The sequence below is a fragment of the Lithobates pipiens genome, unplaced genomic scaffold, assembly GCF_037356315.1.
Source record: "Lithobates pipiens isolate NorthernLeopardFrog02 unplaced genomic scaffold, aLitPip1_a1.2 Scaffold_16, whole genome shotgun sequence".
NCBI classification, from domain to species: domain Eukaryota; kingdom Metazoa; phylum Chordata; class Amphibia; order Anura; family Ranidae; genus Lithobates; species Lithobates pipiens.
In genome coordinates this window covers 49,507,321-49,527,395 of record NW_027507748.1, presented here as the reverse complement: position 1 = coordinate 49,527,395, position 20,075 = coordinate 49,507,321, and the positions used below count along the sequence as shown (strand labels likewise).

The 20,075-nt window shown below is 41.7% G+C and overlaps 1 protein-coding gene across 2 annotated transcripts in view; it reads right to left on the bottom strand.

Annotated features, from left to right (window-relative positions):
• Positions 1 to 2,038: 2,038 nt before the first annotated feature.
• IGSF5 (immunoglobulin superfamily member 5) overlaps positions 2,039 to 20,075 on the bottom strand; it is a 64,027-nt gene continuing 45,990 nt past the window's right edge. For both annotated transcript variants that reach the window (XM_077479885.1, XM_077479884.1), the window contains 4 exons: positions 18,257 to 18,281; positions 13,691 to 13,794; positions 8,053 to 8,123; positions 2,039 to 5,532 (listed from right to left, as the gene is read on the bottom strand). In XM_077479885.1, the coding sequence (XP_077336011.1) occupies positions 5,470 to 5,532; positions 8,053 to 8,123; positions 13,691 to 13,794; positions 18,257 to 18,281 (263 nt within the window). In that variant the 3' untranslated portion in view covers positions 2,039 to 5,469. The remainder of the gene's footprint in view (positions 5,533 to 8,052; positions 8,124 to 13,690; positions 13,795 to 18,256; positions 18,282 to 20,075) is intronic.

Genomic DNA, 20,075 nt, shown 5'->3' with positions numbered 1-20,075 from the left:
TAGCAGGGGTAGTGTTAGGAAGAGTTATCTAGGGCAAAGTGTCATCTTTCACCGGCTCCATGTCTATATAACAATCATTGGAAAGAACTAAAGATTAGAGTTCATAGAAGAGGCCCACTCTGATCTTTAGTTCTTTCCATAGATTTTCTATTGGATTCAAATCAGGTGATTGGCTGGGCCATTCTAGCAGCTTTATTTCCTTTGGAACCAGCTGAGAGTTTCCTTGGCTTTGTGTTTGGGATCATTGTCTTGCTGAAATGTCAACCCTTGTTTCTTCTTTGAATGGGATCCATTCAAGAGATCAAGAGATCCCCAAAATTTCCACTTCTTATTAATTAATTCTGATTTAACAGTACTGACTGGCATATTCAAGTCTTTGGATATCTTTGTAAATTCTTTTCCATCTTTGTAAAGTTTTATTACCTTGTTACGCAGGTCTTTTGACTGTTCTTTTCTACCTCCTCATGGCTCATCGTCTAGCCTGCTAAGTGCATCCATGTGAGAGCTAACAAAATTATTGACTATTTATACGCAGACACTATTTGTGATTTAAAAAGCCTCAAATGTGGGAAATTATCCTTTAATTGCCATTTTAAGCTGTGTGTGCCACCTTCTGTGTCTGTACCAAGACCAAACATTCCAGGATATGTAAACTTTTGATCAAGGCCATTTGGGTGATTTCCATTATCGTTATGATTTGAAAAGGCTCCAAAAAACTGTGTGATAATAAATGGCTTCATGTGATTGCTATCCTTTAATAAAAGACAGTTTTGGCATGATCAGTCATATTTTCAATATTAATGGCAAAATTTCACAATTTCTGCCAGGGTATGCAAACTTTTGAGCACAACTGTATATCATTTTCCATGTGCACTTTTTTCACATATATTTTTGCTTATTTTTTCATATGAATTGTATATATTTATTTATATTCATTCTTTAACCTCCATGGAGCACTTAGTTTTGCAATTATTTACAGTGCAACACAACTAGATTTACATTGGATTTATTGAGATGTGGCTATTTAGTGAGTGCAGCGTTCTTTGATGAATTTTTGTTTATATTTTTTACAACTTGACACGTTTTAGAGCAAGCTACTTTTGTTTTTTAGATTTTACACCATGCCAGCTCTTCACAGAAACATAGTTCTTAAAGTGATTGTAAAGTCAGAAGGTTTTTTTTATCTTAATGCATTCTATGCATTAAAGCGGGAGTAAACCCAGTTTCAAAAAACATTTCCATTCCCGGCATGCCGGAAATGCTAACGTTCACATTGGTTGTGCTCTCAACCAAACTTTCAAACCATCCAATGGCTGATGTCATAACTGATCACATGTGCAGCATTATGGCAGTTGAAGAATTATTAGAGGCCAAGATGGCAGCTTCCTTGACTGAAAATGATAGGAGGGTTTACTTCCACTTTAAGATAAAAAAAAAACCTTCTGTGTGCAGTACCCCTAATACTTACTTGAGACCCATCTCTATCCAGTGATGTTGCAGGAGAGACGCAGCTGTCCAGGACTCTCCCTCCTCATTGGCTGAGAAAGCATCAAAGCGCCATTGGCTCCCGCTGCTGTCAATCAAAGTCAGTGAGCCAATGAGGAGAGAGGGGCGGGGCCTAGCCATGGCTTTGTATCTGAATAGACACGCAGAGCAGCAGCTCGGCTTGGGTGCCCCCGTAGCAACCTGCTTGCTGTGGGGGCACTAAACAGGAGGGAGGAGCCAGAAGCACTGAAGATGAACCCAAGAAGAGGAGGATCTGGGCTGTTCTGTGCAAAACCACTTCACGAAGGAAGTAAGTATAACATGTTTGTTATTTTTAAACACAAAAAAATTAGACTTTAGTATCACTTTAATTTCTAGTTAAAGCATTTGGAGGTTCAGCTTTTTAATGAAAAATAATGCAGGAGATATTTACAGAAATAAATATTATAAAGCAGCAATAAGCAAAAGTCTTTGATTCCAGAGTTCAGATCGCTTGCAGAGTAGTCCAATCTGCCATGGCAGAGTCACTGGCCTTCAGAAACTTGACTCTCAGTACCCTTTTTTAAAGGTGTTTATTTAGCAGATGTATTAATTAAAACAAAAAAAAACAACCCCCTGAGTAGTGACCCAGTCCTACAATAGAAATGTACAGTGTATACAAATATTCTCATTTATACACATAATCATCCAACAACTGATAAGGCTCCTTTGACATAGTAGGTGAGGTTCAAGAAAGACACAAGTCCATCAAGTCCAACCTATAAAACATATGACATATGCGGACCGTTCATTTCATCAGTTCAGTCACATCTTTTCAAAGAAAAAAACCGATGAAGTTTTCATCAGTTTCTCATCAGTTTCTTCACATCCAAGACCCATGCAAAAATGGATGGAAAATGGAAGATTTGTCTGCTTACACCCGCTTTTCCTCCTAACCCTTTTTTTAACGGAAGAAAAATAGAGCTTTGATCTGTTTCAAAAAATGGATGTTGACGGATGCGGATGTAAACTGATGTAATAGATGATCATCCATTTACACCCATTTTCCCATAGAAATGCATTGATGTCCGTTTTTAAACCGTCAATGGATGGATGAAAAACGGACAAACGGACTGCATTTGTGAAAGGGGCCTAAATCAAGTAAAACTGAGAATAAATAATATCACAACAGAGTACATACAAACAATACCCTGGCAATCTCTGAGCTACAGAGACGCAAGATCCAGAGCTGCTAATGCAATGGGTTTTTCTTGACCCTCCAGAGGGTGTTATTGAGTTACATCCACCTAGTCAAAAGATCTGAGGACCGTGTTGGAGGCATTCTGGTGTGTTTTATAATGCTCCAGTGGACTTACCCTAATGCCATCTATCCTAGGTACATCTATATTCCCGTATGACAAGGTTTCACAATCTGAAGACCAGAATATTATTTAGCAGAATGAAATTACAATTTGTTAGATACCAAATATGATATACAGTGCCTTAAAAAAATATTTATACTCCTTGAAATTTTCCACATTTTATCATGTTACAACCAAAAATGGAAATGTATTTTATTGTTTTTTTTTTTTGTGATAGACCAACATAAAGTGGCACATAATTGTGAAGTGTAAATAAAATGATAAATGGTTTTCAAGATTTTATTACAAATAAATATTTGAAAAGTGTGGCGTGCATTTATATTCAGCCCTGTTTACTCTGATACCCCTAACTGAAATTTAGTGGAACCAATTGCCTCCAAAAGTCACCTAATTAGTAAAAAGAGTCCACCTGTGTGTAATTTAATCTCAATATGAATACAGCTGTTCTGTGAAGCCCTCAGAGGTTTGCTAGAGAACCTTAGTGAAAAAACAGCATCATGAAAACCAAGACACAGACTCAACAGGTCAGGGATAAAGTTGTGGATAAGTTTAAAGTAGGGTTAGGTTATAAAAAAAATATCCCAAGCTTTGAACATCTCATGGAGCACTGTTCAATCCATCATCTGAAAATGGAAAGAGTATGCCACAACTGCAAACCTACCAAGACATGGCAGTCCACCATTGGTGTAACTAGAACCTTCAGGGGCCCGATGCAAGAAATCATGAAGGGCCCCCATGACCCCCGGACAGGGACCTTTCCTCCAAGCCTGATGGCGGAACAACAGGGCTTGGTCGCAAGTGGGTGGCTGCATATAAAGGAACCAATTTCTCCAGAGAGATCGGTTCCTCTATGCCAGTGTTTCTCAATCTTTTTTCAGTCAGGGCACCGGTGCGTCCCTGTTCTCCGTTTCAGGGATGAATCAGGGACAAATTTTTGCCTTTTTTGCCCTGAAACAGAGCCAAAGACGCACAGGACTCCTGTACAATCGCTCCGCAGCCGCCACAGAGATGTGTGAACCAGCTTCATTGAGAGCCAGTCACAGTCTCCTGTCATGCGAATTGGATGTAGGGAAACCCTCATCCAATTCGCACTAGTGTGAACCCAGCCTTTGTGTCACTGGTCCCCAAAAAGTGTCAAAAGTGTCAGGTGTCCGATTTGTCCGCTGCAATATTGCAGTCCCGCTATATGGCCCCTTTCACATGGGCTTTCCGATCAGGTCCACCAGTTTTTCAGGCGGATCTGATCGGATGCTCCATGCACCCCTATGGAGCGACGGATGTCAGCTGACACCCGCCGCTATCCGATCTGATCCTGTCCATGAAATCCAGATGGATGGAAACCCTATTTTCCATCTGTCTAGAGAATCGGATCGGATAGGATCGGATGATAACAGCCACATGGTCCGTTTTCATCCCATCTCCATAGAGGACAGCGGGGCTTTGACAGGTCCATCTCTGCACAGTGAGAGTAGACAGACCTGTCATCTGCCTGCTCTGCGGGGGCAGCAGACCGATCCCTGCTGAGCAAAGTGGAGTCTGTACATGGACAAGCCAGTGTACAGGACCCTAAGTCACTGACCGCTGCCATTACTAGTAAAAAAATTAAAAATAAATAAATAATGTTATCCCATAGTTTCTAGACACTATAACTTTTGCACAAACCAATCAGTATACACTTGTTGGGAATTTATTTTACCAAACATATGTAGCAGAATCCATATTGGCTTAAATTGATGAAGAAATTAGATTTTTTAAATGTTTTATTGGATATGTGTTATAGCATAAAGTAAGTAAGAAAGTGGCGCTGCACCCCATAGGGACGGGCCACCACTGATTACTAGTATAATAGAAGAAAAAAACCCAGCATATATCTCATAGTTTGTAGATGCTATAACTTTTGCGCAAACCAAACAATATACACTTATTGGGAATATTGTCGGTCTTTTTTTGTTTATAGTGCAAAAAATTCAAAACAAATCAATATACGCGTATTGCGATTTTTTTTTTACCAAAAATATGTAGAAGAATACATATCGGCCTAAACTGAGAAAAAACATTTTTTTATATATATTTTTGGGCAATATTATAGCAAAAAGTAAAAAATATTGCTTTTTTTCAAAATTGACACTCTTTTTCTGTTTAAAGCTCTATTTGTGGGGAAAAAAGGACGTCAATTTTGGTTGGGCACAACGTCGCACGACCGTGCAATTGTTAGCTAAAGCGACACAGTGCCGAATTGCAAAAAATGCTCTGGTCAGGAAGGCGGTAAAATTTTCCGGGGCTGAAGTGGTTAACTAAATACATTTAATACATTTAATAATAAATTTATATACACCGAGCTGCATTAATTTGTGTCCTTTATATCTGCCAAGAGGTTAACTTTAAGGCCTGGCTCCTTTTTTTTCATTTTGGAATCCAGCATGGGTGCTATGAGGTTCTTATTGTCATCTGAGTCCCATTTGGGAGAGATTAATCTTTTCCTCTTGACTTGGTGGTTCCTATCACTTGTGACATAGCAAAAAAAAAAATCTGGGATTCGACATGGAAATTTTCATTACAGGACCGGTTTATTGAATTCAGTCTGCCAGGTAATGTAGCTCCAATCACGTCTCCAGGAATGACATCATACATGTGTAAGATGTCTGGTTTTCTTCAAATGGTCGTCAGTTCTTTCCAGTCCAACAACCTGCATGGAAAAAAAATGTAACAGATAAAAAAAAAAAAATTATATATATATATATATATATATATAAATATATACATATATATATATATATTATTATTATTATTCAGGATTTATATAGCGCCAACAGTTTGCGCAGCGCTTTATATATATATATATATATATATACATATCATACTTTCCCTTCTGTTATAATACACCGGTCATTTCCTTGCATCTGCGGCAATGTCTGTTGAGTTTGTAATTAGAGTATTATTTGGAAGCTGCACTTATTTATTTTGGAGATGAAGATATCCAAAAAAAAGAGAGATGTTTTTTTTCTCTCTCATTTGGCAAAAACTATACCCGCTATGTGCCGGAGGATTCTCCTAAAATTAGAGACACACAGATATTGCTAATGACAAAGGAAAGTATTGTGCTAAGGAGGAAATATGTAAATATCCCATGACAATACATTATCAAAGAGGGATACGTATTTATCACCTTATAAACTTTGGGTAAATGTATAACCCAACTCCAGGCAAATGTTTTATTAAAGCGGAACTTCAGTCATTTCTTTTAATCTTTCCATCTATTAAATCCTCTACCCTTGTTTTAACTTTGGATAGTAAAACATTTTTTTCCTGCCAGTACAGTGGAACCTTGGATTACGAGCATTATCCGTTCCAGGAGAATGCTTGTAATCTAAAGCACTTGCATATCAAAGCGAGTTTCCCCTTAGAAGTAAATGGAAATGAAGATAATTTGTTCCGCATTGACTTCTGTTGCATGCAATACCGCATGTGGCCAGAGGTGGGGGGCGGTGCCAGAGAGCCTCGGAAATACTTGGGAACAGCTCGGCTGAACTCGAAAACCCTTGGAAAGGCTGTTTCCAATTTCAGCTAAAACGACGCAGTGCCAAATCCCAAACAGTGGTCTGGTCTTTGGCCAGCCAAATGGTCCAGGGCTTAAGCGGTTAAAGAAAAAATAACCCTCCTGGAGGCGTTAAAGCTGAACTCCAGATTTTGATACCCTTTACATAGTTTGTTTTGGCCAAGCTGTCCCAACGCACTGAACCCGCTGAATGTGCTGTATAGAGTGCATACAGCTACTGCACTGTTTTCAGGATTCGAGCCAAGACTTCCTGTCTCATACCCGGAACACATTAGAGTCTATCTGATTGGCGCTCAGCCATTCAAAGAAAGCAATGTATTCTAGCAATGAATACAAAACGCCCTCTGATTGGCTGAGTCAGAGGTTGTGCCTCTCTGGCATAAAGTGTCAGTTAGTGTCAGATTGTCCGTCACAATATTGCAGCCCCGCTATAAGTCACTGATTCGCCACCATTACTAGCAGAGGCGGATGGTGCTCAATATCCATTGATCCTCAAACCAACACCATCCCCTCGCTTGGGAAACAATGAAGCCAGCGATCACCAGCACCACCAACTACCCATCCCTCCCAGCAGGAAGGGAGGGGGAATTGCCCCCCCCCCACATGGGAGAGGTACATGAAGACGCTGATCACCAACACCACCAACCCCCCCCCCCCCCCCCCCCCAGTGGGAGACGAATGGGCAGGAAGGCGAAGGGCCTCCTTACCGTAGGAGGCAGATGATGAGTCCACCTGGGATGACACTGTGATCTCCCCTCCTCCTCCCTCCACTGTCCGAGCTTGGAGTGCTGGATGTGGCTGTGGGTGAGCCGTTCATGGAGACCTCGCTCCAGGGCCATTCCTTCTCCACTCGGGCGAACAGGATGTGGGTCCTGAGACTCCCTGGCCAATCGGGTCTCAGGACCCGCGGGCGCTTCCTGATTGGTCGGGAGGAGAATAGGGAGACAAAAGCAAATATTAAGCCCACCCTTTTTTGAAGCCAATTAGAGCCTCAGGCTCTAATCACATACTTCAAAAAAAAAAAATCCCCCATTGTAATCCATGCTTCTGGCTCCCCATATGTAGATTAGGAGGCCAGGTGCATGGATGGGGGTGCCACTTGTTACTAGTATAAAAAAAAACAAAAAAAAAATAGTATATATCCCATAGTTTGTAGATGCTATTATTTTTGCTCAAACCAATCAATATACACTTATTGGGATTTTTTTTAACCAAAAATATGTAATACATATTGGCCTAAATTTATGAAGACATTTATTTTTTATTTTTTATTTTTTTTTATTGGCTATGTTGTATAGCAAAAGGTAAAATATATTTTTTTCTTTCAAATTGGTGATCAAATATCACCAAAAGTAAGCTCTAATTGTGGGGCAAAATTACATAAATTTAATTTATGTACAGAGTTGCATGCCCGCACAATTGTCAGTTAAAGTAACGCAGTGCTGTATAGCAAAAAAAGGCCTGGTCATGAAGGGGGGTAAATCTTCCGGAGGTCAAGTGGTTAAAGATGAATAATAAAACAGGCGTTAACCAGCTAACCCTGGAGATATTATCATTCTTGGGCCCATACTATAATTCTATTATAATAATTATAATTATTATTATTCTTTTTTGAACTAGTAGTAGTGATTGTAGCCCAGTACTGGTTACCTTTGATGAACTGCTTCTTGGAGTTACCATTGTCTCGGAGAAGGCCGAGTCACTGCGATTTGATCGAAAACCTAAAGAACGAAATGATTAACAGCTTGGTGATTTTCTCCTCAATTCAAACAGGATATTCCATACAGCTTTAAAGGGCCGATAAAGTGTGAATCTCAGTTTCCAAGGCCATCGACCTGCTATGAGCATTAATATCAGGGGCCCCCATTCTTGCCAGCAGATTTTTATGTCAAGTAGCGTGCGCCACAGCCCTGAGATTAGGCTCAATGCAGCTGAAGGAGTGAGACTTTGATTTTGGACAGAATTAGAGTAGACATATGCAAATTGCTCCGTTCCTGAATTTGTTTAACGAATTTTGACAATTCGGAAATATCAGAATTAACGAAACCAGTTTAACAAATTTTTCCGAATATTCGTAAATTTGAATATTCAAAAGTTTGTAAATTCACACTTTCGTAAATTCGCACATTCGTAAATTCATACATTCATAAATTCGTACATTCGTAAATCAGTAAATTAGGGAAATTGTGAAATAATAGTTAACTAATAATAACTTAACTATTACTATTAAATTATAGGTATTGTAATTTCCTTTCAAAATTGGCTGTTAGTGAACGTAACAAATAAAAATTTATCCGAAGTTCCGAATTATCCAAAATAACGAATGCCGTATCCAAACGAATGGAGCGTAATGAATTAATAATAATAAATAACAATAATAATAGTAAAAACTTTATTATTATTTATTATTAATTTGTTCCATTCCATTTGTTTAGATACGGCATTCATTATTTCAGATAATTCGTAATTTTGGATAAATTCGTATTCGTTACGTTCACTAACAGCTAATTTTGAAAAGAAATTACAATACTTAGAATTTAATAGTTAGTTACAATTTCAGATTTTCGTATTTTCGAATTTTGAATTTCCAAATTTTCAAATTTACGAATATACAAATTTTCTAATTTACAAATGTACGAATTTATGAATGTACAATTTTAATAATTGCGATCATAAAGAATGACCCAAAAAAAAACAAAAAAACGAATAAAAAAGGAAAACAAAAATTTTTTGGGCAGTGCACAGGTCTATTGGAGATTGCGTAGCAGTGAGCTCTGAAACAGGACCCCCAGAACCAGTGGCAGCTTGTGGTTATTTTTTTTGGGGGGGGAAGGGAAAACAACTGGCCAATCAGGAAACCCCAATTGGCCAGGAAATCTTAGGACTCCCTGGCAATCGTGTCTCAGGACACACTTCTGTTCGGCCAGGAAGAGAATGTTTCTCTGTGTTGCTGTATCATGCACAGACTCACCCTACCAGGCAAACAATGTCTTTGAAGCCTTTCTTCCCCCAGCCTCCCTAAGGTAAGGCCCTAGATAGCAAGCAATTGTGCTGCACGATTGAAAATGACTTGCTATTGCTAGTCTTTCCAGGCTTCAGAAGTTTGTCGCACAATTGCAGCAATTCCGCATTGCATAACCCTGATCAATTTTCTATGCAAACATTCTACAAGACTGCTGCAAATTCAGGTTCAGTAATGTTGTGCAATAGTCATCCCACCACAGGGGGGCACTGTGGCTGAATTTTCATGCTGTAGACTTGCAGAGCTCTAGCTGTAGACTCACCACTGCAACTTTGCTCCTGCTAGACACTTGCCATGCAAATTTGCTACAAATTGGAAAAGTGTCAACTAGAACTTGTGCTTCAAGTGCTCTGCAAGTGTACAACTCGCCAGTGAAAATGTGCAGCAAAATAACTGCTTGCCGACTGCCACACAGATGTATGTCAGCAGAATGGCACAGGCAGGCAAATGGGCGTACAGGTATGTCCCTTTAAATTTTCCGCCTTTTGGGCATACACGCCTGCCGCATGCCACGGGAGTGTGCCCACAGGTCCCCGACAACTTGATGTTCTCCGTCGGCCCGCGAATGCGGTGTGGAGAGGTAGAACGGGGAGATGCAAACAAATGAAAATGTAAACAAGACATTTCCCTGTTCTGCCTAGTGTCATGACAGAGATCACTGCTCCCTGTCATCGGGAGCAGTGATTGCTGTCATGTCCTAGGTAGCCCATTCCCCCGGCAGTTAGAATCACTCCCTAGGACACACTTAACCCCTTCATCACCCCCTAATGGTTAACCTCTTCCCCGTCAGTGTCATTTACACAGTAATCAGTGCATTTTTATAGCACTGATCACTGTATAAATGGCAATGGTCCCAAAATAGTGTCAAAAGTGTTTGATGTGTCCACCATAATGTCGTAGTCCCGATAAAAAAAATCGAAGAGCGCCACCATTACTAATAAAAAAATAAAATACTAAAAATGACATAAAAGTATCCCCTATTTTGTAGACGCTATAACTTTTGCACAAACCAATCAATATACGCTTATTGCGATTTTTTTTACCATAAATTTGTAGAAGAATATTTATCGTCCTAAACTGAGGAAAAAAATTGTTTTTTATATATTTTTGGGGATATTATTATAGCAAAAAGTTAAAAATATTGCGTTTTTTTCAAAATTGCCGCTCTTTATTTGTTTTTTTTTGTTTATAGCGTAAAAAATAAAAACTGCAGAGGTGATCAAATACGACCAAAAGAAAGCTCCATTTGTGGGAAAAAAAAGGAAGCAAGTTTTGTTTGGGTGCAATGTCGCACGACCGCGCAATTGTCAGTTAAAACTACGCAGTTACATATCACAAAAAGTGCTCTGGTCAGGAAGGAGGTAAAATCTTCCGGGGCTGAAGTGGTTTTATCAAGTTTTACAATTCAACACAGTTACAAATGTGTAGAAAGTTATCCTTGCTATCTGGGGCATCTGATCGGCGCATTCACCTCCATCTCCTGGGGAGAGGGGAATTGCTGACATCCGTCTCCCCTGCGTGGGGCCCCCCACGGGTGAACGCCGCTGTAGGAAGCCTGAAAAACGTGAACTGGATTCCACCTTAGTTTCCCACATAGGGAAGTGTAGCCATGCTTTGCTAATTTATGCTTTGCTGTAGGTTATAAGTAAGAGTTTGGCTCCCTCTAGAGTCCTTTCTATTTAATGCTATTAAGACTTTTGTTTGGTTCCATTAAAGCCACGTTCCAAAGCATTGTGTGGGATGTAGTGAATAAGGAAGTGAATCATGTACTAAAACTCAATCTGTGAACTACCTACCTACAAGGCCAGGTCACAGAACAGCCTGCTGGGTAGTGATATAAAAGTGGCAGCACGGCCATTTTTCCAGGCTCTTGGGACGCCATTCAAAGCCTGCATGTAAGGATGTCTGTGTGTGACCGACAGCGGCCTGGAAGGCACATAGCGGAATCGTTTGCCCTCTGAGGAGTTCCAGAGCACAGTCAGCTGGACCAGTGTGCAGATGGACCGGAGGATCCAAGATTTCTAGAGGTTTTTCCTACATTACAGTCACCAGCCATCAGAAGGAGCGGTGCGGTGTGACGGCGCCAGCTTGGATCGGGACTGAGATATCAGGAAAAGAGCCTCACAAGCAGCTGGGCCGTTGTGGTGAGCGGGCACTTGCCCAGATCAATACAGTACACTGTCACTATGTGAATAAGTAACAGACTGCTGGTGGGACTTGTAGTCCCACAGGAGTGATCTCACTTATCCATAGGCTGTATACAGTGGAACTTCAGGGTTTGCCTTCCCTATGCTATAAGGCCAATGCTGAATCACATTCACTGCTAAGGAGAAAGTTATATAAGCGTCTTAACAGATGGTATGAAAGCAAAAATAGGCCCCTTAGGGGGTTATTTACTAAAACTGGAGAGTGCAAAATCTGGTGCAGCTCTGCATAGAAACCAATCAGCTTCCAGGTTTTATTGTCAAAATTAATTGAACAAGCTCAAGATAGAAGCCAACTAGCTATCATGCACAGCTGCACAGTGCTTCACTTTTAGTAACTCTCCTCCATTGTATTCTATTGGTGTTGTTACTAAGACCGACTGTTTGACCTTTCTAAATTGGGGGTCAAAAAAGACAGTAAGCTGCTTTTCTATAGGTGGTGGCACTGTTTGCAGGAATTTTGTTTTTGACACAAGCAGATGGTGGATGAAGAAAATTATATGTATTTTTGTATATGGACTTCATGGTCTGTATGGTGTGAACCTACCACATAGAAAATAATTGCAGCTCTACCTTCCACAATGAGGTCTCACTATTCCTGCTGCACAATAACAGAAATCCTAGTAGGAAGGATTAGACTCTCTGGTAGTGGTAGTGACCCGGTTAAAGAGTTGGGATGCCAGATGGCCATGTAATATCTCTCCCTGGCCTGATCTGCATTAGTGTACACCAGTGGTCTCCAAACTGTGACCCACGTGCTGGATGTGCTTACCTTTATCTGATCCTTGGGGCACCATTCCTTCCACCGACACCAACAATGAGGCACTATTCCTGAAGCTGACACCACAACTGAGGCACTATTCCTTCCAATGAGACAGACAATGGGGCACATTTTCTCCCACTGATATAAATGATTGGGCACTATTCTTCCGACTGACACCAATGATGGGGCATTACTCTTTCCACTTAGACCAATGATGGGTTACTATTCCTCCCACTGATACCAATCATAAGGTACTATTCCTCCCACTGATACAATGACGGGGTACTATCCCTCCAAATGATATCAATTATGGGGTACAATTCCTCCCACTGATACCAATGATGGGGTACTATTCCTCCCACTGATACCAATGACAGGGTACTATTCCTCCAACTGATATCAATGATGGGGTACTATTCCTCCCACTGATACCAATGACAGGGTACTATTCCTCCAACTGATACCAATGACAGGGTACTATTCCTCCAACTGATATCAATGACAGGGTACTATTCCTCCCACTGATACCAGTGATGGGGCATTGCTCTTCCCACTGATACCAATGAAAGGGTACTATTCCTCCAACTAATATCAATGATGGGGTACTATTCCTTCCACTGTTACCAATGATAAGGCACTATTATTCCCACTGACACCAATGATGGGGCATTACTCCTTCCACTGACACCAATGATGGGTTACTATTTCTCCCACTGATACCAACGTTGGGGTACTATTCCTCCAACTGATATCAATGATGGGGTACTATTCCTTCCACTGATACCAATGATGGGGTACTATTCCTCCCACTGATATCAATGATAGGGCACTATTCCTCTCACTGACACCAATGATGGGGTACTATTCCTCCCACTGATACCAATGATGGGGCACTATTCCTCCCCCTGATATCAATGATGGGGCATTATTCCTTCCACTGACACCAATAATGGGGTACTATTCCTCCCACTGATATCAATGATGGGGCACTATTCCTCCTCCTACAGGCCGCAGACGTCATGTAATTTTGTTACTCCCATTGGCCACAAAGCCTGAGATACTGTCTACTTCAACTGATTCTGGGGCATTTTCAACTCCCACTGGCCAAAGTCCAGCCCTCCTAAAGTCTGAAGGACAGTAGACTGGCCCTTTGTTTAGAAAGTTTGTAAACCCCTGATGTACACAGTGGAGTAGCAAGAAGGAGTAAGACCTGTCATAGGCCCCTAAGCATGGACCAGTTTTAAGTATAAGTATAAATGATCAATTCACATAAGAGAATACAATGAAGGAAAAACTTACTTGGTGCTGCTGATGGAAGATCTGGTGTGTATGTGTAATTGTACTCTCCAAGGCTAACTCTGTCAATGGGTTGGATGTTACTGAAATCCCGCTGTGGTGCTTTCCTAGGAGACGACAATTAAACTCACATTGGAACATCATGTACTTGGCAACCATAGACAGCACAATTTCAGCAAACAGCGAAAGAAACTTCAGCAATCTCATCTATCAGGATTTAAAGCAGCACCCCAGAAACCATAAAAAATACCCGCTACCCTACACTCATTATTCAAGGTTGATGATCTGATATTTAAAAAATGTTTTCTATAAGCATCCTTTTGCAGGGTCATATGTTCATTTCTACTCCAGAAGAACAAACATACTCAAAGAGGTGCAGGGAACTTTTAAATTTGCAAGTGTAATCAGATAAAGGAAAATTTCAAACAAGCTCAATAGCTTTGGCAAGACGGATCCTACGCAACAAGGCTGCACACAATGGGCTCAAACCATAGAAATACCGAAAGGAGTGCCAGACCAAAATCGGATAAAAGAGCCCAAGATAAGTTTAACTGTTGGCTAAAAAGTCATATAAAAATAGTCAACACGTTTCGGAGGAAACACCACTCTCATGGCCCCATTACTGCTCAGCAACTGTTGTCTAGTTGTTCTAGCAGTTAAGTACCAGCTCTAAAGCCCCATACACACTATCAGTTTTTCTGCTGAGTTTTTCCTTCAGATTTACCAAAATCATATAATATGAGGTCAAACCTTAGGAGTTTCAATTTGTATGCAATCAGGCAGGCCCTTGCGCTACATGGTTTTGGTAAACCTGAAGGAAAAACTCAGCAGAAAAACTGATAGTGTGTATGGGGCTTCACATAGTTCTGTGAGGTCACTGTTTTTTTTCTGAGTCCATCCAAGTTTTATCCTGTGTTTAGTTCTGATGATGGAGGAGTGGTGTTGCCCCTGAAAAGCTTTGGCTATTTTTATGTGACTTTTTACCGACAATTTTACCAATGATCTTTGACTCTTTTAGGGTTTCAGTCAGGCATTCCTTTCTGGGTTTCTACATGCTACTTTGTGGTTGCTTCCATCTTTGAATAGAGCTGGTCAGGGGAAAGGTCAAAGAGTCAATGTCATGGCATGGTTAGGGTTCAGTGTGTGGTTTGGGGCAGTACATTACACCTCATAAGACCATGAAGGCAATAACCTTGGAGCAGAGACAGGTCCCTGGGAATTGAAAATGAAGGTACAAACTGATTGTCAGGTCCTGGATCACCTGCTGGTGGCACTGAGGTTTCCCGGGTGGAGGGATGTAATTCCAGTGTCCACCAGCAGGTATCTCCCAGCAGCCAGCAGACCCCAGTAATCAGTTTCCATCTGATGCTGGCTGCTAGGAGGGTATTTAAGTCCTCCCCTACTAGTACCTATTGCTCAAGTGTCTTGCTGCTGCCAGATTCTGTGTTTCATGTATCTTGATCTTGTTCCTGCCCTGTACCCAGTACCCTTTTGCCTTGTACCTGCTCCCCCGTGTTCCTGATCCCAATTATGGTCCCCCTTACCATTTGCTCCTTGCATCTCCAGTTTTCCCCTGCTTTTTTGTGTTCCCAATTTTGTATATATTGTATATAGTTAGTTATTAGTTGTTAGGTATGTTTGCAGTGTGCTAGTGTTTATATGGGTTTTGATTCACCTTAAAGTGATGTTAAAGTCTTGTTTTTTAAAAAAATAACAAGCATCTTATTATACTTACCTGCTCTGTGCAGTTGGTTTTGCACAGAGCCACCCTGATCCCCCTCTTATTGTGTTCCTTTGCTGGCGCTCCTGGCCCCTTCCTCTTATAAAGTGCCCCCACAGCAAGCAGCTTGAGGCACCCAAGCCGAGCCTCTGCTCTGTGTGTCCATTCAGCCATGGAGCTGCGGCTCTGCCCTGCCCCCTCTCTCTCCTCATTGGCTCACTGACTTTGTGTCTCAGCCAATCAGGAAGGAGAGGAATGGAATGCTGTTAACCTGCATCTGACACGATTTTCCAATGAATGTCAAATGCAGGAAATAAACGTCTGCCTACATGAGCCCTTATGGTGTTTTTTGAGGAAAAATTCAGATTTTTGTGAATAAGAAGCTTGCAAAGGGTAAATGACAATTTTTAGCCTTGTGCAATAGAGTTCTTTTGGACATACGACTTGTATATTATATATATATCCGGCATATACAGCTGCTATGTATACACAATCCAAGTAATGATTGGCTTACGTTGCTGTATGCGTGTAGGCAGGTGCAGTCTGTATTCCCAACTGTAGATGGGAATACAGACTCACTCAATGTAGATAATCAACCAAATTGGCAATGCAGAAGGTGAAGGAAGTTGTGAAGAACTTGGTCCTCTATGACCTCCTGTAGTCATCAGGAGACAGCTGTCCGATTGGATGCTGGCTCCCCACATGGCCAACTTGGGTCAAGGCAGAGTCTATTTAAGACTCTGGCTCCTGGGTTTGGTGTGCTTTGTGCAGGTGGCTAGTGTAAGGATAGATTCTCCCTTCTGGCAAGGACAGTGCTTAGATACAGGGAAAGGTTCCTGAGGAGTAAAGAAAGTACAGGGACTACGCTATCTACTCATAGGATGCCTCCCATTTGGGTGTAGGCCAGCCAGGCTGAATTCTCACTTCTCCCTGTCGGCATTATGTCAATGATTATTTCTTGATTCTTTCCTACTGTGTGTAAGTGGCTCCAGTCGGCTGCGCCTTCCCGCCCAGCCTGTTTGTACATTGTTGGAACTCTCCCAATATACTGTTCTCAACTACCTCTGCCTCTGAGTTTAGTACGCTGCACCCTACCCTCATGCAAGTTTTTTCCATACATGAACCTGCCCATGTGTAAATCTATACTCTCCTGGACACAGATTGTCTACTTGTAGGATTGTATGCCAGTCTACGCACATGGACAGGGCTGTCTTAATGCATGGGCACTCGTGGTCACCGCCTAGGGAACCTAGGTGCATGAGGGCCCCATGATAATCTTGAATTATGTATTTTCCAACTGTTCTGAATTTGCTGGAACAGTCATGCTTTTTACTAAGCTGTCCCAGGATAGGCGTGCAATATTATGCCCTCCTCACTCCCCCCCCCCTCTACTGTGCCCCCCTGACCCCCCTCTACTGTGCCCTTCTGCATTCTCCCCTGTACTGTGCCCTTTTGGTTTCCCCCTGTGTATTTCCCTTCTGCACTGTGCCCTCCTGACCCCCCCCGTACTGTGCCCACTTGACCTCCCCCCATACTGTGCCCTCCTGACCCCCCCCCCCCCCCCCCTGTACTGTGCCCTTTATAATGATTAGTCTTTGATTTATGGCATGTTTTCTTATTGTTTAAAATCAATTTTATTAAAAGTGCTAATGAATATATTTTTAACTCTATCAGCCATTTATACTTTAATTCTATAGGTGCATACATTGGGGGCATGCTGGTAAGAGCTCCAGTGCATTACTTTGCCCAGGGGCTCATGATGCTACTAAGACAGCCCTGCACACGGACTTACACACGTACCGATGTAAACCCACCTAAAGCCATTCATTGCCTTACCTTTTATCTGTACTTTACCTTAACCCTGTCTGTACTGTGCTGGTAGATCTCATTATCAGTTGAAAACTATATTTGAACACTGTGTGTCCTTAAAGTGGAGGTTCACCGTTTTTTTTTTTTAAGTCAGCAGCTACAAATACTGCAGCTGCTGATTTTTAAAATAAGGACACTTACCTGTCCAAGTTGCCCGCTATGTCGGCACCCGAAGCAGATCTACCCCTCAGCTGTCGGGTGCTCCCACCTCCATCTTCGGTAAGGGAATCAGGAAGTGAAGGCTTGCGGCTTCACTTCCTTGTTCCCTACTGGTCCCTGCTGGCTTCTAGGACCTGTGTGTCTCCCAGAAGATGGTGGAGGGGGGGCGGAGAAGGCGCAGAGAGTGGCGTAGATACCCACGGGTGGCTTAGGAATATACACCCAGAAGTTGGAGAAAAATAACTGTATTACTCACCCCCGGAAAGGTGCCAAATGTGACACCAGAGGGTGGGAGGAACCGGTAAAGCAGAAGTTCCATTTTTGGGTGGAACTCCACTTAAAGTTATTTAGGAAACACATACTGTAGTGGGGTTTTCTCAAATTTGACTGTAAAATTGCAAATACACTTAGGCTTAAAAAAAAAAACTGAATGTATATGACCTCTTTGATAAGCAAACCATTGCAAGATAAAGTAACAGATGCCATTTCTCTGCATTAAATGTGTTGTGTATAGGCAAATTTTTCAAGACATGTACAAGCAACTAGGACACAACTGCTATATTTATACAGCGGCGATATAAATATTGGCGCTGACACATTAGAGGGACATCCATGGGCATCTATGACTCTTCGTGTCACCATCACATTACTGGCAGAAGCAGTGACAGCTCTAAGCAGCTTCTGAAGGAATATGGCCATATATATATATATATATATATATATATATATATATATATATATCCTATCAAACATGTTCTCAGGGCGAATGACACCGACGGCAATATCTGACACTCCCAGCAGGAGAATGAGAGGTGGCTTACCATGAATCACTTTGATAGCCGGTCTCTGCAAAGACACAAAAACAAATGTCAGCGTGGCAGGGATAACAATTATTATTACAAAGCTATTAAGTAGACAGAACTATTCACGGGGTAATGTAGTGGATGGAAGGTGAAGTCTGCATTAGGTGCGGGAGTCCCTATTAAAGGTACACTCCATTTAGAATTGGAAATTAAGCTTTAAAATGGATTAAGGAGATGCAACCTATTGCTGCAGTAAACTAGGTAAGTTGTAAGGCACTGAAAATACAATTTATTTTAAATGCTTAATTGCAGCATTTCTCCTCTTACTAGGGATGAGTGTAGTGATTTAGACAAGAGTGAAGTCTCCAGCTCTTCTTTACCCGAGGAGTGTCATCATTTGATCAGACAGTTTTGCAACATGAGGCCAGGTGGATATGGGAGCTTCAGGCTACAAGACCATCTGGTCTGAACGATAGCCTTAGTTACGTCCCCTTTCTCAAGGATACGTAATTTTTGAATTACATTTTTTATGTAGCGCCCTCCTGGGTTTACTGGGAGCAGGGAGGTACCTCCAGAGGCAAGGAGCAAGCTTACATTCACCCCAGAACTGAGTCCATGGCTATAATGGGAAGTTAGAACAGAATTTGGGCGCCAGTCACTTTAAGTATTTTTCAATGCTTTAATGAGAACTTGAGAGAAGTAGTAGGAAAGAGGATTAGGGGAGGTTTCAGATACCCTTTTTGCAGATCACTTACATCCTTGAATCCTAAAGGCAATACCACTTCCTTTTGTAAGATCTTAGATACCTGGGTAGGTCTCTCGCACAGACCTAGCAGCCAGTAGAATGTCTGGACAAGCCTCTCTTACAGACTTAGCAGCCAGTAGAACTCTTGGATAAGTATCTCTCACAGACCTAGCAGCCAGGAGCTAGTTATCTTGTTTAGATTGTAGAACAGCTTGACAGTACCAGAACCTTTAAGCCAACCCAGTGATACAGAAAACAGGATTAGATATAGGTGCGTCCTCCAAACGAGTCACCAGGCCCCTCTGAGAGACCAGCCTTCATCCTGGCTCTCTCCAGCAAGGGTCCTCCCCTGGATCTCCTCAGCTTGGCTCGGCTTCTTCCACACAGCCTAAGACAGCCTAAGGACTGCCTCATGATTAGTAGGCCCCAGACAGGCTTCTGGGCCTACTAGCAGAACTTATAGCAACACGCCCTCAGGCCAGGAGGGCCTGGGGTAACGAACTGAGTAAGAGCACGTGGAATCTCTACAATAATTACCCCCTCCCAGAATGCACAGCGGCCAGGAACCTCCTACTGGGCTGATTCTGGGAAGAGAATATTCATTACAGTATTTGCATGTGCTGGTGTCATCCGGACATGCGCACTTAAGCAAACGGAAGCAATGGCACACACGTGCCATTGCTTAAGTTGTACTGTGCCGTTACTGGCACGACGGTGACGTCATCACGGCTCCGGCCAATCACAGTGCCAGAGCCGGGATACCCAGAAGTAACCCCCCGGAGAAATGTCGGCTGCCAGAACGGGGAATGAGGACCGCTGCGGGGGCTTCGATCTCAATCTAGTATGCTATACATACTAGCTCATTATGCCTTTGTCTTGCAGGTTTTTATTCTTTTTGGAATAAAAAAAAAAAAAAAGATTTTTATTGCGCATACAAGAAATTATACAGGCAGAATATCTGACATGGGTTACATCCAGATCAATGAAAAGAAAACTAACATTATAAATTCATTATAAATAGTAACATTGGACATATCAACTTTTTGGATTTTTTTTAAATTGGTTTACAACCACTTTAAGTAACGTAGTGCC